This window comes from Mizuhopecten yessoensis, unplaced genomic scaffold, assembly GCF_002113885.1.
Source record: "Mizuhopecten yessoensis strain PY_sf001 unplaced genomic scaffold, ASM211388v2 scaffold6431, whole genome shotgun sequence".
In the NCBI taxonomy this organism is placed as follows: domain Eukaryota; kingdom Metazoa; phylum Mollusca; class Bivalvia; order Pectinida; family Pectinidae; genus Mizuhopecten; species Mizuhopecten yessoensis.
Window position 1 is genome coordinate 84,075 of NW_018406546.1, and position 23,675 is coordinate 107,749.

The 23,675-nt window shown below is 35.0% G+C and overlaps 1 protein-coding gene across 1 annotated transcript; it reads left to right on the plus strand.

The window, feature by feature from the left end:
- Nucleotides 1–1,827: 1,827 nt before the first annotated feature.
- Nucleotides 1,828–22,467, plus strand: LOC110452124 (transient receptor potential cation channel subfamily V member 5-like). The gene is made up of 3 exons (XM_021500462.1): nt 1,828–2,030; nt 9,761–9,877; nt 19,718–22,467. Exon 3 carries the CDS (start codon nt 19,765–19,767, stop codon nt 22,465–22,467), a length of 2,703 nt encoding a protein of 900 aa, XP_021356137.1. The 5' UTR covers nt 1,828–2,030; nt 9,761–9,877; nt 19,718–19,764.
- Nucleotides 22,468–23,675: the final 1,208 nt, after the last annotated feature.

Consider the following 23,675-nt stretch of genomic DNA (forward strand, 5'->3'; position numbering starts at 1 on the left):
GGATTCCCCCTACCGAGNCATGAAACAATTGTTTTATTACCAAATAAATATTAGTATCAATGCTGCATGCAATGTTGCCATTGCTTCAACACTGAGTCGCGGTCACCGAAACGCTTGAAGGGGGCTCTCGAGGGGGGATTTCTGCGCATCGAATTCGCGCCGGGTAACAGTTCGCTCTGACCGGGAAAACAGTTTTGACTGTTTCACCCCTACAGCCGAAATTGGACAAAAACCCAGAAACAGTCAAAAATGACTAATTATAATTTATATAGACTATTGGGTAATAAACCACGTTGTTTACTACGGCCGGGACACGACACTGAGGTTTACCTAATTCCGTGTACAGAAACATCCAACAGCACTGTAGATACAGCCTAATTGTGTAGCAGTAGGGGTCTAAATGCATTTTCCTTCTGTTTTGTAAATCGTGTCCATGGTTACAGGACAACCAATTTATTATTTCAACGGTTGTGGAATAATTAGATATAAAATCAATAGACACACACATACATGTACAATTAAACAAGACGAAGTCTGTTTATAAGTGATCCAGGGTTTTAATTTTAGCTGCAAACTATTGATACATTGTACTAAATACGACAAAATTATATCACAAATAATGTCAAAATGTGGAAGTTGTACGGACTTGCAAGGTAAACCAAAAAAGGCGGACTGGTACAAAGGACTCCGTCATGGTCCTTTATTTAATTATCTAAGTACATGTAGGTGTCTTTGAAATGTAATACCACGTTGAGGCAGGGCTCAAGTGTCTTTTGAAGTTTATCTATATTTCAATTTTGTTGAGAATGTGTTCCAGATAATTAATTTCAGATATGTATTTAATAAATGTACATGGCCCAAACATTCCGGTCTTCAGACATGGGTATTTATATCAAACACGTTTATTAAGCTACCATTTTTATTTGAGCAGTAAAGCAATGTCAATTTCATCTTAGGTGACTATTTTGTATACAATGTTTAGCTACAATATTCCAAAAGAAATTTCATATATAACTGACTCTTAACCTGTTGATATTTTTAGAGGATTCACCTGTGTTTTCTTGGAGTTAATTGTCATCAGTACAAAACATAAATGTTGTAGACATATGCAGACATAACTATGCTGACTCATACTTTCCTAATATCTGAATATCTCAGTTAAACTACATAGACGTTAAAATCCTTGAATTGAACCACAAAAATAGTTAAACACAAAATAAATACACACAAAAATGAATAAATAAAAAAATAAAAAAATTGAAATGAAATAAAATATATAGATAAATAAACAAAATGAAATAAAATATAAGAAGAAACAAAATAAGATAAAATAAGAAATAATCTAAATAAGAAATCAATTATTCCTTCTAATATTAAAGAAAGAGAAATACAAAGCGTACTTTCTTTTATTCACAATAAAATATGTATAAATTGAGCTGAATATCTTTATTTCTTCCAACATGTAGAGATATACCTGCCATATATACATGTATGTACATACATGTACAGGGCTGATAGAAGCAATCGTATTAGTAATTATGTCCAACCCGTATAATATATACATGTTTCTATACATGTACATCAACTTATTGGCAATACACAATACTGTTTGACCTGTCGAGCACAAAGACGGGAACTTGTGACTCTTAACTTATCGCACAAAGGGAACTCCACGGGAGGCGATACGTCACAGCGTTGGGAAACCTCAGGTGTAAAATATACAGTTGTATATAAATAGATTATGACGTGTACTATACACACATATATATACACACAGCGATACCGGTATCGATTTAGGGGCAAATCTTTCTTTATCTGTCAGCAGTAAGCTATGTACCTATATGGTTTACCTACCCGACCATACACGGGTATTCATGTGCCCACCTGGCTCAGAGACAAAGACAGCCATGCCAATTTACGCAGTTTTCATAATTAATGAATGAATCTTCAAATGTGCTGTGAAATGTATGCGGGTGGATCGGTGCTGATGCTGTATGGAGCCGAAGGCTGCCTGTCATAGGCATGGACAGGTATGTACATTGTTTGAGCATCGTGTTATTTAAATCCAATGATGACATAACAGATCTTGATATTCAATAGGAAGGTGAGCTGAACATACAATATATATTAAATTCGAAATATTTCATACATGTTGTTATATTACTTAAATATAAAATGCATGCAAATAAGTCCCATCAATTTTCTACTGGGGTGTTTTCATTGGCTTATGGTGTTCGATATTATCAATTATAATCTATTTCTGCCATAACAAAGCAACTAACCCATATTTAGAGCACAATTGATTTGAATGTTGTTTTAAAGAAAGCGTGAAATGCGTTAGATGTACTTGGGAAAACTACTTCCTAAAATATTATAGATATATCTCATTACCTTATTGGTACATTGTAATATGGCTATCTTGTAAATAAAGATTTGGTGCTTTTATTCACAACAAAACTATAGAGTTGATTCCTACACACGTTTCACTACGATAAAGCTCAAGTTAAATACCCACGTGTTGATACATCACACAATGCTCACACGTATTGGTGAGCTGACGATTTAAAAAGAACAAAAGAAATTCTATCTGGATGATCGATTTCATTTTACCTGAATAACTCTTGTCGGTTTTCGCATACGTAGCAATTTCGATCGTTAATAAAACAAAACCCGATAGTAGTATGTGTAGGAACTGAGCCGGGTGACTATCGGTGACGGTACGGTATTTCAGCTGGTTAGAGCATTCGTCTAGGGTTTGGAGGTTCTGCTTTCGAATTTCAATAAGAACCTGTACTATTTTTACCTCATCTGTCACAGTGGTGTCTGAGACCAAGCCTTGTCTAAGTACTGTATAGACGCTTGGTGAGGAGATACATGTTATCGGTGGTCGCAGGCTTTCATTACAAGACTTTGCCGTGTAGTGTAGCTAAACGTTAGATCAATCTTAATCAGGGACGGAATAGCTGCATATATAGTGGACTACGAATAATCTATATCGGGTTCAAACAGTAGGAGTACGAGTGTACATCTTTAAGGATTCTCGTACCACCGTCAACAACCGTCACTTTACATTACAAACTGTTTTTATTTTGTTTCTTAATTACGGCATGGTGTCAGCTTTAATAAATCATTTCTGAAAATAAAACCATACATTGGGGGGGGGGGGGGGGGGGTTTGAAAGAAAAATGATAAAAATAAATTTAAGCAAAATATAATTAACAACAGTGTCCTATATATATATATATATATCTTTCAAATCCTCACAGCTAGACTGGCATTCGAACCTGAACCTAAGATTGATGTACTGTCGCGTTAACCAACACGGCTATCTCGTCAACATAAGTGTCCTCACCCGATTATCTGTAGCTGTATAACATTGGTAATGACTTTCTGTGCAAAACTGCATGTATAACTGTAATGTGTGTAACCGCTCTGAATTGCCTAAAGTTAGCTGTGTTGTTGATTTCAAACACACTTGGCTATTACTGCACAAAGTGCATTATTGAGCTTTGGACTGTTGTCAGAATGCAGTTTAATGCTAATAAAAAAAATCGAATTAACATCGAAAGTGATGTTTCAATTTTGAGGTAGGCTACAATTAAAACAATAGACAGCAATCAGGATCGACCAGTGACATCAAATGTTTTATTATGACGTCACTATTGCAGTGACGTCTCGTATGGTCTGCTGATCACAAGCGACGAGTTTCAGAAAAACGGTACCGAATCTTATATAAATTGTCGTTGTGTTTAATGAATGAACATTGCCCGTGTTTTTGAAAGTCGTGCCGATAAATTGCGAATACATTTGCACCTGTGTAACACCAGTTTTATTTCTATAAAAATAAAAACATGAAAACTCGATTAATTATCCAGGGATATACATTTTAAATCTTCAGATGGGGTCACATGGATAGTTTTATAATCAATTACATGATATAAAGGTTTGGAAACATGAGATTAGAGAACATCATTAGGAGATTCCGTATGGGTTTAGATCATTTCGCCGAGTGATGATATCTGTCCATTTTTTACATGCAAAGAGAAAATGTTGAAAAAATAATACCTCCGTAGGTCCAAACATATTTTACATCCTGTGATTGGTTCTCATGTCCCTGTATCAAACTTATCTGGTGAGAAAATGAAGCTATATCATGTGTTATTACATAACAGAAATAAAGTACTGAGTTCTATCGGCATGATACCATACGGCTTGTGCTGCAGTTGAGTTGCAGGCGGACAGTCGAGAGACTCGACATACGTTAAACTTTTCTTCCTTTTGTGTCTCGGATCGTATGTCTTTTGTTCCCCTACCTTCGTTGTGACTGCAGACTTGTATCCGATATAGGCACCTAATACGAAATCCTCGAGTAATACTTGAACGAAATAAAAAGCAAAACAGCTTTTCGATTCGTTCGCCTCCCCCTGGCATGTGTAAGGAGCTCAAGGTCGGGCCTGCTAGATAATCATCCTATTTAAATCCCGCTGTTTTCTGTGCGACGACTTTTAACATTTCAAATTAATTTTCTAGTAAAACATTGCCTTATAAACCAGCGTGGTTACCGATAATACTGCTGGATTTTCTCGCAAAAGCTGTAAATAATTCCAGGAACCACTGTTACACCGGACAGAGTTAATCGGAATGCGAGAATTAGTGAAGATTAACAGCCAGCTTCCGACTAAATGATTGGGTGTATTAAAGGAAGTTATATAATACGGACAGGCGGGACATTCCGGCTCTTGTATTCATTAAAAATCAACATGAGAATTGTTCTCGCTTACCAAATCGAATTTCTGTACGATCATGCGGCTCACGTCTCCGATGTAAACGGGCATCGCGGCTACGAGGCCTTCAGAATACTTAACAGACGAAATCCGTTATTATTCTGTCTTCTTTAAGATCATAAAACATTTTTTGGACAATCAAATTATAAAAACTGAAAGCCAGTCAAGCAATGTTTAAACCAACCTTACTGAAACAACACTGTGAGATCAAAAAGGATTCTTGGACAAAGGAATAGTAAGACATAGATTTTTTTTAGTTATTTAAACCACGTTCAATAACACACAATCGTGATTGTTTATACAGCCAAAACTGTTCAAGAGACAACCTTTATTTAGAGACTGTAGACCACAAATGCTAAAGGAGGCGACATTTAAAACTCATATTATCAGCTTATTTTATAGCTGGAACTAAATAGAGAAACTATTAACTATAATACAACATTGTGGTAACTCGTTAACATGTTTTGTTTCAGACAAACTATTTATGTTCAGATCGAATACCAACATGTTCAAGTTTGCTAAACTTGATTATCACTTGTTCTTGTTAACTAGGTCAACTTTATGCTAACACATTGCGATCATTAGTTAATGGTTACATGGTTCAATGTGTAACAATATGATTAGCACTAGTGAAAAGTAACTGGTCTACCTTTTTTACACATTGTGATCACTAGTTAATAGTTACTTGTCTAGCTTGTTTACACATTATGATCACTAGTTAATAGTAACTGGTCTACCTTGTTTACACATTGTGGTAACTCGTTCATAGCTACTGGTCTAGCTTCTTTATATATTGCGATCACTAGTTAATAGTTACTGGGATAGTTTGTTTACACATTGTGATCACTAGTAAATAGCTACTGGTTTAGCTTGCTTAAACATTGTAGTTTCTAGGTAATAGTTACTGTTTTACCTTGTTTACACATTGTATTACTAGTTAATAACTACTTGTCTAGCTTGTTTGCACATTGTAGTCACAAGTAAAAAGCTACTGGTCTAGCCTGTTAACATATTGTGACACTAGTTAATAGTTACTGGTCTAGCTTATTAACCATTATGATCACTAGTTAATAGTTACTGGTCTAGCTTATTAACCATTATGATCACTAGTTAATAGTTACTGGTCTAGCTTGCTTTCACAATGTAGTCACTTGTTGATAGTTACAGGTCTAGTTTGTTTACACACTATGACACTAGTAAATAGTTACTGGTGTAGCTTGCTTACATATTGTGACACTTGTTAATAGGTACAGGTCTAGTTTGTTTACACACTATGACACTAGTAAATAGTTACTGGTCTAGCTTGTTTAAACATTGTAATAACTAGTATGTAATTACTGGTATAGCTTGTTGATACATCGTGATCACTAGTTTATAGTTACTGGTCTAGCTTGTTTACACATTGTGATCACTAGGTAATAGTTACTGTTCTAGCGTCTGTACACATTGTGATCACTAGTTAATAGTTACTGATCTACCTTGTTTAAACATTCTGATCACTCGTTAATAGCTACTGGTCTAGCTTCTTTATATATTGCGGTCACTAGTTAATAGCTACTGGTCTAGCTTCTTTATATATTGCGGTCACTAGTTAATAGCTACTGGTCTACCTGGTTTACACAGTGTGATCACTATTTAAAAGTTACTATTCTAGCGTCTTAATACATTGTGATCGCTAGTTAATAGTTACTGTTCTAGCGTCTGTACATATTGTGACCACTAGTTAATAGTTACTGGTATAGCGTGTTTACACATTGTGATGACTTGTTTATAGTTATTCATCTACCTTGTTTAAACGTTTTGATAAATAGTAAATGCCTATCCGGCCAAATTTGCTAACATACAAATGTATTTTGATCACTAGTTAAGTGTTACTGGATTAACACATGATGAGCAATAGTAAATTGCTACTCGGTCCATCATACATTTTGATCACTAGTAAATAGTTACTGGTCTAGCTTGTTTATACATTGTAATAATTAGTTAATGGTTTCTGGGTCTGGTGTTCTTACTCATTGTGATAATAAGTTTAATATTACTTGATAGAAAGTGTTAACACATTAAGATTGCCAGTAAATGGTACTTTGTTTTATTGTAACTGATTTAGCGTGTTCATTAAGACCACCAGTTAATGATTACTGGATTTAGTATAAGATAAATACTAAATGGCTACCCGACATTATTTTTTTTTACACATTGTGATCACTTGTAAACGGTTACATGTTTTGTATGTTAACACATGGTGGCCTCTTGTTAATGGTTACTGGGTTTAACGTGTTAACACATGATGGTGATCAGTAGTAAATAGCTCCTCGGACCATTGTGTTAACCAATTATTGTGAACAGTTGTTAATGGTGACGGAGATTCATGTGTTACTACCGTGGTCGTCAATATTACCTTGTCTAGTGTTAACACATCCTAGCCGTCATCGAAAATTTAATGTGTTGACACTTGCTGGTCAATAGTAAATGGCTACTCGACCCACCCGACTTGTTTTAACATCTTGCGACCACTTGTTAATTATGGTAGCTGAGTTTCATGTGTTCACACTTTGTGATCGTCAATATTTCGGGGTCTAGTGTGACATGTAACACATCTTGATGGTCACCGAGTTTTTAATGTGTTACCACATACTGATTAAAAGTAAATGCCACATTGGTTCATTGTGTTAACACATTGTGATCAATTGTTAATGTTAGTTTAGTTTCATGTGTCAAAACGATCACGCTTCAGTGGCTACCTTGTCTAGGTTTTAACACACATAGTGCTAACTAGATAATGGTTAATGGGTTTAGTGTGTTACATGTAACACATTATGATTTTCAATATTAATTGAACAAGTGTTATCACATCTTGATCGCTACCGAGTTTATAATGAGTTAACACATTACGAAATGCGTAAGTGTTCTTTGTCCAAAGAACATCTGAACCGTCTCGGACTTCATTGGTAATCGTGACCCGAATACTCCACGATGAAGTGATACAAACACTAGTGTTAGGACAGATCAATATTATGCCGATGTGACAGGAAGATTCTAAAAACCTAGTTCTAAAATGCCTGTAGCATTTGAATAAAATTGGTTTAAATGTGTTACAAATGTATCGTGCAGACAATTTGTAGGAGAGTTACTTTTGTGACCAGAGATATTTCCTTACCAAATCGGTATGTTAACCACACAATCAGTTCCTCTTTGGTTTGTACAGATTACATCAATACTGAGGTTGTATCTAAAGGGTAACAGTTGTTTGTCGTGTAAAGTGTTTCCATGGATGTCGCAATCGATCTATTTCAAGTACATATGAACATTTGAACTTTACTGAAAAACACATTAATAAGTCAAACTTTTGCTATAGATAGGCCAATGATGGTTGTGTATTGTATAATGGTTTGATTAGCAAACAAACAGCTACCTTAATAATATGATTGTTTCTTTAAGTTATGAGATATTCTCTTTTATTTGTATTCCAATGTGTACACTAGAACCTTAATAAAATATTCTAAACTCCCTTGTTGTTGATTTTGTAAGATTATCCTTCCACAGATCTTCCAGCTTGACAAGTTTGCTTACACATTTTACGTGACCGAAGTGATACAGATAATTGGTATAGCGTTACGTACACCTCGACATGATCGTTAATGTCTGTCATTGTAATTCTAAAGACAATGGTACCTTACGTATTGTGTTGAATCAATGGTCCTACAGACAATGATCCCCGGTTGTTGCCACTACATTCCAGTAGGAGGGTACGGAGAGTTGGCAGTGCCTACTGTGGCTACCAATTTACACAGTTTATACATTGTAACTACACGTTTTAGTACTTCATTTTGTAGACTACTAGAAAACCGTCATATAAACATAATTAGATAAAAGTTGGCATTGCGAATTATACACCCTTATAACCTCACATATACAGGTTATTGGAAATGCTACACTCAGATATACATGTTGTTGGAAATGTTAAAGTCTTTGGGAATTCTACACCTAATGACGTACTGTTTTTAGAAAAGTCACCCTCAGATATACAGGTCTTTGGAAATTCTACAACCAAGGACATTCACGTTTTTGGAAATTATATTTCCTCAAATAGAAAAAATCTATACACATTCTATACAGTGTTACCATGTCAAAATATGATTTTATCATAAATTTTCTTTACAAAACGAGTGATCATTAAGCTGTGGGCGTCGTTGGTTATACTGTGCTAGTTTTGGGTGTATGTGTGTGTGTGTGTGTGTGTGTGTGTGTGTGTGTGTACTTGCTGGCTAGACATTATAATAAACTTTACGTCGGCTTAAAAAGGTCGTGCATTAAAGTCGGAGTCTCTCACTAACGAACCGACAGCCAGAAATGTAATCCCCAAACGGTAGTTTGCTGACAATTGGGCACGATTTGCATATCGCCGGGAGTTATTTCTAGACGGGCTCGGCCTGATAATTAATTGTCATAACCATTGGCGTCTGCGATAGTTTTAGGACATTTTTAGTATGAAACTCTCATACATGATATAAATACAAACCCAAAAAATATCCAACGAAATATTTATTGAATAGAAATTATTGACAGCAATTAATTGCAACAGGGGAAGCATTTTATTTGAAGGTTGGACATTTTTTATTAACGGATGAAACATCTGTCACACAGCTAAGTTGAAGTTAACAAAGAGGCCATTAGTGTATTCTCATAGAGGTATTTTTGAATTATATTAATTCTTCTTAAACCAATGCAATTGACCTACTGATGTATGTTTATATAATGATGTCCAACCGGCTCTACATATGACTTACAATTGGTTTTCAACAAAACATGGTTAGACTTAAAATTTCCAGTATTAATTATACGGTCGGATCCCTATGCTATTCCATAGGCAGGTACTAACATTACCCTGTCGGTAGTTATACACATACTACTTAAGTAGCACACACACGATCAGTTTGATTTAAATAACATAATCGCTTGTACATGTGTATTTGCAGAGCAATTTTCAAGACCTCTGTTGTATACCGGCGACCACCGAACGACGGGAGAAATGGGCTATTATCAGGGCAGGAATCGAACACCCCCTGCTTTTATACGGTACTGGAACTGCTGAGGTAAGTCAAATACAGATCTACAGCTCACCCTTGTTACAGTACTAAGTGTATCATATAGTAAATCTCACGGCCAGGCGAGTTGGATAGGAGGTGGCCTCGGAAGTATTCGACATCTTTGCGTCAGAATGTTTGGTATCAACATATATACATGAACATTGCGAGGGGAGCGACTCGTAGCATTTGGGCTGTTCGTAATCCTCGTTAAACAAATTAAGTACATGAACATTCCAGAATGCACATTTATCGTTGAAGGTAAATAGAATAATATAAAATATTTAAAAACAGCAACAAAACACACACAAAATAATACAAGATTTAACTTCATAACAAATATAAGATTGATTCTTTTTAATAATAATTGGCGAGGGTTGGTTATGAGATACAACTTATTTTGATCTGCATACATTTAAACAAACCGTTCTAACCCACATATTATAAACGACTGATCTTTACCTATGACAGGGTAGTGCTAGATGAAAAGATGTCTTATATCTATAAAGAGGAGAACAGAATCGTTTCAACAGAATGTAAAATGTAATTACCAATAAAGGACCGATCGATGGGTACACCTAGATACCGGTTCCGGCGGATGCTAATATTGTGAAATGTTGTGTTGAGTTACTGAGGCAAAATTATCTGTCTCCGTTTGACATTTATCCTGTTTACATGGTACAGAATAAATTTCACGTAACATGTACTTTTCTCTTTATATTTAAACATCATTATAGACTTAAATTTTCACCAACTGCAACCAACAATCGCGAAAGATTTGTTTATCTCCAAGCAGCTAATATGTGATCCTTTACCTGTTTGTTTTCAATAGGTTATCTAGGAATATTCATCGATTTTATTTCGATGGACTCGCTTCTTCATGGCATGATAAAAAGAGCTAAATAATATCAACTAGCTATGCTTTAAAATTCTGATGGCAATGTATGCTGCATATTGGACGTAAGTGTAGCTTATCATTAGCGGTAATGATGTATTTTGCTGTACATTGATCATTAATTTACACTTATGTTACTCTATGGTGTGTGATGTCCTTTAGCCATTTAGATATTGGTCTAACCTCTACTGTAGCGGTGCTTTATATATTGGTTTAACTTAAACTGTAGCGATGTGCTTTAGATATTGGTACAGTTGTGAGATCGCACAACGTTACATGATTTACGGTGTGCGCACGATGTGTGCATGGTGTGTGAACGATGTGTGCACGATGCGCGAACGATACAAAATGGGTCGATCATTGCGCACGATGGACGAACGTTGTGCCATAACAATCGCTGTTGGTGTACATTGAGCAAAGGCTTAACAACATATATACGGTTACGTGTTTAAACATATAAACTTGACGTTTAAGTGTGTTTCTATAGTCTAGCTACATCTATAAGCTTATCTTGCTGTCTATACTTTCGTAAATTTAGAAATGGAGTTTTCGGTGTTTATTAAAGGGCCTTAATCGACACATGTAAAATTACATCACAGTACCGTATACAGGTAAACATAGCCACTTCTACATGTACCTGGACCGTAGTTTTTCCCCGCCCGGGCACTGACGTAACTCGTCGGGGTGTGAATCCTGTTGAAGGGGAGATATAGGCCAAACCGAATGTAAATAACAAATACTAAATGTAAACGCTCATACTGTAGTATAGCACATATCAGCTATTTGTGTCAGACACAGGCAAGGCAAAACTCCGGTCACTCATCAAATTGTTATTTACCTGTTCTGTTTCCATGTAGCCAAACCCATTCTTGATAATCTAACGGTCACTGTAATACTGTGTAACACGCAATGTTAAATTGTACATACTCTTAATTATTGTGATGGGAAATTACAGTAACATATATAGTGTACATTTTTGCACACGACCTTCCGTATTTTTTCATTCCGTAATAGTTATCAACAAATTGTACCAAATCGCACATTTGTGCGGAGAGAAGCGCACAACGGGGCGAACGATACTGTGCGCACCATGTGTGGACGATGTGCGGACGGTGTGCGCACGCTAGTTTTGGTGCGTTGTACGGTCACACAACAACAGTATAATCTCTACTGAAGCGATGTGCTTTAGACATTACTATAACCTCTACTGTAGCGATGTGCTATATATATATTGGTATATATATTGGTATAACCTCTACTGTAGCGATGGGCTTTAGACATTACAATAACTTCTACTGTAGCGATTTGCTATATATATATTGGTATATATATTGGTATAACCTCTACTGTAGCGATGGACTTTAGACATTACTATAATCTCTACTATAGCGATGTGCTATATATATATTGGTATATATATTGGTATAACCGCTACTGTAGCGATGTGTTTTAGACATTACTATAACCTCTACTATAGCGATGTGCTTTAGATATTGGTAAAATCGCTACTGTAGCGATGTGTTTTGTATATTGGTATGACCTATAATGTAGCTATGTGCTTTGAATATTCGTATAACCTCAACTGTACAGTAGCGATGTGCTTTGGATATTGGTATAACCTCTACTGTACAGTAGCGATGTGCTTTAGAAATTGGTCTAACCGCTACTTTAGCGATATGCTTTAGACATTGGTATAATCGCTACTGTAGCGATGTGCTTTAGATATTGGTTTAACCTAAACTGTAGCGATGTGTTTTGTATATTGGTATAACTTATAATGTAGCTATGTGCTTTGAATATTCGTATAACCTCAACTGTAGCGATGTGCTTTGGATATTGGTATAACCTCTATGTACAGTAGCGATGTGCTATAGATATTGGTCTAAACGCTACTCTAGCGATATGCTTTAGATATTGGTATAATCGCTACTGTAGCGATGTGCTTTAGATATTGGTTAACCTAAACTGTAGCGATGTGTTTTGTATATTGGTATAACCTATAATGCNTAGCGATGTGCTATATATATATTGGTATATATATTGGTATAACCGCTACTGTAGCGATGTGTTTTAGACATTGGTATAATCGCTACTGTAGCGATGTACTTCAGATATTGGTTTAACCTAAACTGTAGCGATGTGTTTTGTATATTGGTATAACCTCTACTGTACAGTAGCGATGTGCTTTAGCTATTGGTCTAACCGCTACTTTAGCGATATGCTTTAGATATTGGTATAATCGCTACTTTAGCGATATGCTTTATATATTGTTTTAACCTAACCTGTAGCGATACTGTATGGTATGTACTATACACTAGCCAGTTTTCACCCCATCAGTATCGGACATGTTCTTTAGATATTGGTCTAGCCTTTACTCAAGCGGTGCTAGATGGTCTATACTAAAACCAATTCAACTGTTCGGTAGCAGTACTATTCACTGGACACAATACAAATATCAATGCCATATATAACTCAAATCAGCCACTAACTGCTTAATTCCTTAATGCCACTGGTCTATTGTTACTAGGTAAACATATCATTGGCACAAGGCCTGGAATGCCTTCCTGGTTTAGATGAACGACCCTACATGTTAGTAAGACTTCTAACGATGAATGATGGATTAATGTGTTAAGAAACATTCATTATTGTGTACTCAATTTTAAACGTTAGCAAGTGTAGATATAGAGCACTCTTATAGAACACCCCTCGTATCGCCGTTCTTCGACAGGGGAGATAAATCATGTTGGATTTACTCCAAAAGTCTAGATCGATCGATAACACAGTTTTCCTTTAAAATCAATAACGTAAACATCAACTTAAGTACTGAGTTCAAAGAATACACATTTACTGAGCCTGCACATAGAGGTTAAATGAACGTTTTAGGTACATATATCTACTGAAGGTAAAAGTAAACATTTTGTGATGAATATACACTGTAGTTGCATATACAATACATGTACATATACAATGTATTTACAGTGCATTTTCATTTACACAATATTGCCATATAAACGCTGTAGTTATAGATATTGTACTTGGTATTATATATAAACTATAGTTTGTTTGAAAAAAGTACATAAAATGAAGTTATGTTTACAATGTCGTTACATGTAAACTAGTTATGTTTACAAGGTAATTACATATAAACTAGTTATGTTTACAGGGTAATTACATATAAACTAGTTATGTTTATAATGTAATTACATTTAAACTAGTTATGTTTGCAATGCAATCACATACAAAACTGTTGTTATGTTTACAACGAAATTACATATAAACTAGTTATGTTTACAATGTAATTACTTATAAACTAGTTATGTTTACAATGTAATTACATAAAAACTAGTTATGTTTATAATGTAATTACATTTAAACTAGTTATGTTTGCAATGCAATCACATACAAAACTGTTGTTATGTTTACAACGAAATTACATATAAACTAGTTATGTTTACAATGTAATTACTTATAAACTAGTTATGTTTACAATGTAATTACATAAAAACTAGTTATGTTTATAATGTAATTACATTTAAACTAGTTATGTTTGCAATGCAATCACATACAAAACTGTTGTTATGTTTACAACGAAATTACATATAAACTAGTTATGTTTACAATGTAATTAATTATAAACTAGTTATGTTTACAATGTAATTACATAAAAACTAGTTATGTTTACAATGTAATTACATTTAAACTAGTTATGTTTACAATTTAATTACATATAAACTAGCTATGTTTACAATGTAATTATATATAAACTAGTTATGTTTACAATGTAACTACATATGAACTAGTTATGTTTACAATGTAATTACATATGAACTAGTTATGTTTACAATGTAATTACATATAAACTATTTATGTTTACAATGTAATTACATATAAACTAGTTATGTTTACAATTTAATTACATATAAACTATTTATGTTTACAATGTAATTACATTTAAACTAATTATGTTTACAATGTAATTACATATAAACTATTTATGTTTACAATGTAACTACATATGACTTACAATATACTTACATATAAACTATTTATGTTTACAATGTAATTACATATAAACTAGCTATGTTTACAATGTAATTATATATAAACTAGTTATGTTTACAATGTAACTACATATGAACTAGTTATGTTTACAATGTAACTACATATGAACCAGTTATGTTTACAATGTAATTACACATAAACTATTTATGTTTACAATGTAACTACATATGAACTGTTGCTATGCTTACAATATACTTACATATAAACTATTTATGTTTACAATGTAATTACATATAAACTAACTATGTTTACAATGTAATTATATATAAATTGTTATGTTTACAATGTAACTACATATGAACTAGTTATGTTTACAATGTAATTATATATAAACTAGTTATGTTTACAATATAACTACATATAAACTAGTTATGTTTACAATGTGATACTAGTTATGTTTACAATTTAATTACATATAAACTAGCTATGTTTACAATGTAACTATATATAAACTAGTTATGTTTACAATGTAATTACATATAAACTATTTATGTTTACAATGTAACTACATATGAACTGTTGCTATGCTTACAATATACTTACATATAAACTGTTATTATATATCCACTCTAGATATATATTTTAAGTTATAAAATCATGAACACTAAAACTGTTCTGCAGACCGTGTAGCGTTGTGTAGGCCAACTTATGCAACCTGACCAAAGAAACGTAATTTGATCTGCTCCGAAACGTACATTTGCATAGTACAAGTACACTAGCTTTGCATATCTTCATTGATATAATTGTAACAGATATGGACTTTTTTATATCGTCATTATACAATCAGTTTTAACTATATGTCGGCTATCCAGTAGTTGTGGTAGTAAGCACATTTTGTCGTTTCGTTGATAAGCTTAACTTATCTGAAAATCTACTCCCTGTGTACTAGTAAAAGAAGTTTAATCTTATACGTAATGGAACATCTTTGAACCAAGGGAAATCAACTCGTGTCGTGTGGAAGGTGACACGTAAAGGGTCTACACGTTGTTGTCATTGTAATTTTAAGCTAGACTTATTATCATATATCCTCAAAATTGACAAAACTGTGAATAAATGGAATACTTAACGGACAAGGGCCCATGAAAAGTACACAGAGAATAAGAACAGGTGTTCTTGTAGTATATCCGTTTAGTTTGTTTTACGTCTCGGTGTAAGCAGAAGTTAGACTGACCAGTAATGACCATCATTGTGGTATATGGTTATCAATGTATCGTAAAAATGAAAGTAAAAGAAATGAGGACACATAAAATGATCGGAAAAATTCAGGTTCAAAGGTTAAGTACCAGGTTGCAAATATTGTCGTTAACTCAGTAACAAAGAAAAAAATAAATGCATGCAAAATATACACAGCGTTTTGTCAAGTACATTTTGTATGAATCCCCAATCGTACATAATTTTTATATTCGCACTACGTTGAGTTTATTCACGTTATGCTTTAAACAAATGGTAGACTGACCAGTAAAATTCCCATTGTCAAACTGTTCGTGTAGTGTAACAGTTAATGGATCTTTAAAACGAGATGACCACGGCCGGTTGAGTGTCCGAATATTCACCTTTTTTCACCTGGCTTTTACTCTGCTTGGGGTTTATTTATAATTATAGCTGCTCGTAGAAGTACAGACCATTAGCGTTTCAGCAATGGCCCATTACCAGCGATACTCAACACAACAAATATTGATCGCAGTTCTCTTGAAGTCCTAATTGTTGAATATTTCGGAGTTTGATGAATTGTTTAGGATATTGCTGCTACAGTTCAATCCTATAAAGACTTGACACATTGAGCAATTATCAATATTTGAAAAAATATCTATTGATATTACATAATAAAACGTTGCTTCTCAACAGTAATTGCACTTCGCTCACACTTTTATGGAAGTTATTGTGTTTGTGTTTAATACCACAGGTCTGGTCTTGAAGCGTCTTGTTGCGTTTTTACCTGGCTATAAACCGTAGTCACAATAATCTGTTGTCCAATCATTGACGTAACTATATATTTACCTTGACAATACCACAACTGTTCATATAAATAATATAGAAAGATCATACACGTCCAAATTATATCTTAATTGTTCTTCCATATACAACGTATATGATGTATCAATCATCCTACTCGGTCTTTCATTTCCGCCCTGTGTCTGTATCGACCCACGCCTGTTAGTTGAATAATTGATAGAGACTGTCTATACCATATATTGCTGTTTTCCACGGCCAATTTACAAGTTCAACGAAGGCAATAAAGAGGATGATGTATTTGGCGTCCATAAGGGATAGTCACATACAGTATGTACCATAGTTGTTAGGTATGACATAAATTATCATGTATATATAGCTCGTTCGATACTATGGTAAACAATCTGCATGCTCTCTGTCGGAAACAGTAGGGTAACCTCATGATGAACGTAACAAACACACAGGTGCTTACACCTTTACAATTTGATAATATATACAGTAAGCCAAAAATGCATTACATTGAAATCAGCATACAGTTATATGTAAAGTATGTACATTTTGAACCATGTCATTACTCAAAAGCGATAACTGGTTATAGCAAAACTCGGGGACTAAAGAATCTGACAGCAGAGTCTACCACCTGGTATCTTGAAAGATGAACGTGGAATTTGTCACTTTGAATATTGCTTAAAATTAATGTTCGTATTGGACAGCAGTAAGAGCATAGAATTGGACTTCAGGATAAATATTCTAGCGAATTTCTTCGACTAAGTCTATCTCCGGCTAGGTTCTGAGGTTTACGACACATGTCTAAAACAATTGTTGCAAGAAGGTCAACACCAATCGAATAGTAGCCTTGTTTAGTTTGAATAGACATAGTAAATAGTTACCGACTTGGAAGTCGTGAAATATTCATTACGGTTTTGTGGCTCTCCCATAATCTAACGTTTCCTGTCAGCGGCCAACAATCCACTCAAAATTACAGTTGTTTACTGTTACTGATTAAAAAAATGTGAGTTGACTGCGTTTAACCTTTACACAACCTAACATGATGTCATGAGCCATAACCACAATTACATCCAGGGTTAGTTCGACAAATTACTCATTAAAAGGTAGATAGAAAGCAACGATCACCGTTACAAAGGGTTCCATTGCGATCGTGCTTTCGTACTGTCGACTAAATGTTCAGTTGATTTATTTGATTTTAGGCGCCCTTCCCTATCTTTATAGATAATATTTGATAAAAATAAATGAAAAATACTGCACCAAGAACTAGCTAGTATATGTATCTGTCTACAGTGAAAATAAAATAGTAGAATACTGTTGGTACGGGGCTTCGCCTCTACGTAACGAAGTCTATTTCATATAATGACGTTAGGATCTAGCAAGTTTTGCGTCTACTGTAAAGTTTTATATCATCGAGTGTCATACGTACAGTATATGACGTCTAAGTCCACGTATTATTCTGTCAAGGTACTAGCCAACGTTGTCGATTGAAACACCTCAGAAAGGCTTGAATAGAAATACTGACTGAAACATAATTGCAAACTAACTAGCTTGATATGAATAGTAAAGGATAATATCGACCCTACTTACTAAATAAGTAATACAAGTGTAGCCTGTATATCTCATATATTTCATCTCTAGTTATCTTAGACATATGGATCAATACCACTCCCTAATAAAACACACGTCAGATTTTCTTCAGTGGCAAGAAATTGACAACTGTCTGGTGCTAGTGTCACTTTGTGCTGTAGGTTTCCCTCGTAACTGACATAAAGTCCCGTTCTCCTATCACCTAATCTATATAAATTGATGCGCGTCTGGAATTGCCGGTGTCCTTATCAGATTCCTTTCCAAGAAGATTTTTTATCTGTTTTTTTGTTGTTTTTTTTGTTATCTTATATGGAAGTTTCAATACTGTAAAGTATTTTATTTTGACATCTCTTACACATTTTACATAAAGTGGTATTTTTTTCTATTCAAACATTTCTTTTTAACATATTTGGTTAGGAAATGTTTTGTCTATTGGCGTATACCAGTAATAACATCTACATAATTGGATCAGTGTTAATTTATGTCAAACTTAATGTCACATTTGAGCGGCAGTTATGCTAAAGCTTTTGAATAAGCCAGGGTCTCGTGTTTGGTATGGCTAAGCTTCAATTGTTTTGGCAATAACGACCCCGTATTTGCAATGAAAGTATTTAGTTTCCATCGTTTTGAGTAGTAATGTTTCAGTTTAAGAGGTAAATATATTTTAGTAGTTCGGGTAGTTATGACCCAGTATATGTCAAGTAGTTGAACGTAGTTTATTCAGCTAACTAAGTTGCAGTTCTTCAGTTTAGTCAGTTAATAAAAGGTTATGCTTCAGTTGTTGCTGTAGTTAGATTTAACACTCTGGATTAAGAATGATTAAAGCAGTTTAAGTTGTCAGAATTCAGTTGTTTTTAAAGAGGTTTTACAGCAGGAGTTTGAGTAGAATTGTTATGAGAAGTTTCACTCAAGTAGTTTGAATAGTTGGTAATCAATTGTTATTATACTTAGGATTTATGAAATTGAATAATTAGACTTTAATGTAGTAAGAGTAGTAAGGAAAAAGGGCATGAAGTAATAAGACTTCAGCATTTAAAGTTATTTGGCTACTGTACTTGGAATATTTATGCTCCACTTGTTGAATTAGGCATGTTTAAATATATGGACTAGTATGGCTTCAGTAGTTGTAGTAAGATTCAGTTAGCCAGAGTAGTAAGTTGCAGTATTTGATCTAGTAATGCCTTTACAAAACCTGCAATATGAATACATTAACAGCATAACGTTCATGTAGAAATGCAAGTTTTACTGTGTGATTATATACGCAGTTTTGTATCGTTATCATTTACCTTTGTTACATTTATTTACGATAATTTCTGTTTATAGATTGATTGGTTCTTTTGTTTTAGGACGATGGATAGTTGATTATAATTGGACCGAGGGAAGTGAACCAGTCATGGAGAAGAGAGAGAAAAGTCACTATAAAAACAAACTGGTGACGGACTCGCCGGAATGCCAGACAGCATTGTCTCGTTTCATCAAAGAGAGAGAGAATGAAAAAGCAGATGCTCTTTTAACCCTCATTAAAAACTCCAACCGCCTGGATATCCTCGTCAAATATCGAGAAAATGAAGATGAAACGCTTTTGCACACCGCGGTAAAATACCAAGACGATGAAAGCATGGTTAATCGTCTTGCAGATCTGTGCCCGCAACTTCTTACGCAGGCGCGGGAGAACTCGGAAGAGTATAAGGGGCAGACTGCTTTTCATATAGCAATTACTAAAGGTAACGCAATGGCTGTGGAAGCCATGCTAGAGCAAGCAAAAAAAGGTAAATCTTCGGATATCTTAAACAGAATGATGTATACAGAGGCAACTGGAACGAGATTTGTCAATACAGTGATGATGGGCGGAATACCGCTAAGTGTCGCAGCTTTGGCATTTAGGGAGGATATAGTTCAAACTCTTATTGAAAATGACGCAGAACTCGAATTCACAAACGAGGATGGTGATACTGTGTTGCATTCCTTAATCAAATACGCGGCCATTTATCCTGAAAAAGGAAATGACGTTGTGTTAATGCTGCAGCATCTTCAACAGAAAGTGATGGAAAAGGGACAAACGGAGCGTATGTTTTCAGATGACAGCGACAGCCTACATTATAAGTACCAATACACATATGTATGGTTCATACGAAATAGCGAACACCTCACTCCTTTACAGTTAGCAGCTAAACACGGCGTCGTGGAAGCATTTAACTATATCATGAATATGGAGAATGTCTATTGCTTCTTTAGTACACACGATGGTCTCTTCGACATCAAAATGTATGACGTGACGGAAGTAGACTCAATCGCCAATATTAGAGCAGCGGCTTCAAATAATGGGTCAACGAAGAAGACGCATAGTCGTGGAGCCGTTATCCCTAAACGCGAGGGAATCGCTAACAAGCCATTGCGGAAGTCCAAACAACAACAGTGTGTGCCATGTGGCGGAGAATATCCAGAGACGGAAAGTATTCTTGAAATGATGTTCAACAACAGCTACCATTCGAAAGACGCCTTCCGGTTAATTGAAATGCCTCCTGTGAAGAATCTTGTTCGTGCGAAGTGGACATTTTATAGATGGATCTACTACTTGTGGTTTTGCTTTCATGTACTTTTTATTATCGGTCTGACGTCGTATGCTGTAGTGAGACCACAGATATACTACAACACATCCGGCAAATCTCGGGCAGATCGGGAAGCAGATAATTCTTCTGTACATTCCTTTGTCACTGTATTCCACTGGTTGGCGTTTGTGTGTGGCTTGCTCTATGTTGTTGTATCAATTTTACTATTTGTGCCAAAATTTCGCCGCTCAAATGCCCGTCAGTATTTTCTACATAACCTTGAGTATATTGTGATACTTACCGTGCACTCCAGCTGTATCGTCATAGATACGTTTATGACAGCATCAGACGATTCTCACGATGGAATTCCTCTTATTATCGCCTTGATTACCGGATGGTGGTTCACTGTTTTCTTCCTGCGACCTCAGAGGATATTCAGCTTCTTTACGGAATTGATAAAACGTGTAATAATAGGGGATCTATTCAGGTTTGGTATTGTGCTGCTATTTGAACTCATTTCCTTTACAGCAGGAATGCACATCCTCTTCCAAGTGGACGTTATTTCAACCACCGGTGGGAGCGTTGATAAGTCCGACTACTCTTCTTACTGGACCACTATGTTAGCCATGTTTAAACTCATGCTCGGCCTGGACGACATTGATTCCTTGTACGACTCCCGAGTACCTTGGCTGTCTGTGACGCTATTTGTGGTATTCGTGATACTCTCGTATATTCTTCTGCTGAATGCCCTGATAGCAATGGTGTCACAGACGTGTGCTATCGTTCTTGAAGACAGATATCCGCAGTGGCGAGTACAACAACTATCTGTGATATTGTTTTTAGAAGACATTTTTTGTTCTTGTTGTCTAAATAGAGCTTTACCTTGTCATGCGGAAGCCAGAGAGATTCGTGGTTTTGATACAGTTACGAAACAGAACAAGTCAGATAAACGTTTCCTTTACGAAATTCATTCCTTACAAATGGAATATGCAACCGAGGAGGACAAATCTGGAGTAATGAAAACAGTGCGAGTGGTCCCCAATCCGATGGAAACGATGGCGAATATGACGACACCAATGGACTTAAACGAGAGTATCGTACAGTGGAAAGACACGGAATACCTGAATCCGAGACGTGGAGGAACATTTTCTTCCATGATCACGAGAAAGAGAATCTCTGGTTCGCTCTCTGGTATGAACACTAGATTTCAAAATAAACCTAAGAAACAAAAAGCGTTGGACGTTTTACCAGAGGTAGAGGGTGAAACGGAAATAGACACCCCTCCTAGAGCGAGAAAACGTGGCAAATCCCCGAAACCCATACCAACGGTTTTACAAAGTGAGGATAGTCCGATTTTGAGCAAAAAAGCTTCAAAGCGAAAAAGACACAAATCGGAAAACTTACACGAAAAGAAATCACCATCACCTACAATGGTACATCCAGGATCTGCCGGTGCTTTGTATTCGTCAGCCCCAGAAGGTCTGCCTTCTGTTGTTGATAGTCGCGAGGTAGATATCCAAACAGTGCATTCCTCCCACGTCTACTAGGATATGAACTACCCTACTATAAAATGCAACTTCACTTCAAAAATGTCTTTCATGAATCTGGAATAATTTATCGATCGTATACAAGAGGTTCGTATTAGTACACCGAACTTAGAATCAACAGTCTTTAGAATTTTTGTTGGTTTTGTTTTTAGAACATTTGATTCTCTGAATGTTGTCCATAATTGTCAAAGTACAGTGTTGGTGAACCTCCTTAAGTTTCTGGTAAAATTTAATAGAAAAGGCCAAAGATTTATTCGGTACATCCTGGAAAACCAGATTTGTATTGTCAAAAAAGAAATCTAAAGTGTAGTAAACTGTTAAAGTATCTACCTAGCTTATACAGCTTTGATCAGTTTTGACATAGCAGTAAGAATTAGAAGAGATTCGACAGGAGCTGTACACCTTATTTAAGCTTGGTCACAAGTGAGGAACGACATGAAATACTCAAAATCCACCATGCCTGCCAAACGTTCAGGTAATACAAACTTGTATGTAATTGGACCTTAATTTTAGTCTTACTTGAGCAGGTTTCTGGATTAGACTCAGTTGCAGTGGATGAAGTGTACAACAAAAATTGACACATTTCTGTTTTAGCTATGTGTACAACACTATGCTAAATAATGATGTGCATAATTTTCGTCTAAACATCACAAAAACACATCAAAGAAGTTTAAATACCCTGACTTACCTGTTTACTGTAAATGTTTGTTTAAAAAAACTTGCTGAGCAAAATAAAATGTAACTGAATACGGTAAGAAAGGGATAGAATACCATACATAGATATCGATATTCCAGCAATACTGTATGTTAATATTAATTTTACCATTATTTTGCTGATTGCTATCGTTCCGTTTGATTTTTGTTTTTGAAATCGTATAAATATACGATATTTAATCGTAAACCTCTGCAATAAAAACCAGCCTTTTGCGAACAACGACATTTTGTAAGCTTTATAATAGTGATAATTTACACAATGTAATGTAAACAAACGGAAAAAAACAACATTCTACAGAACAAAGGTGTATACATGTATCAGATGCTGATATGTATATATCTGATGCATGCTTTTTTATTAATGAAAAATTTGTTTCAAACAAATTGTCAAAAATATTTATTTTTGCCTTGCATCATCTGACACTGGTATGTTTCATTCAGCTATATTTTTGCATCACCATACTGTAATTATGTTTGAAATTTCAGCAAAACAA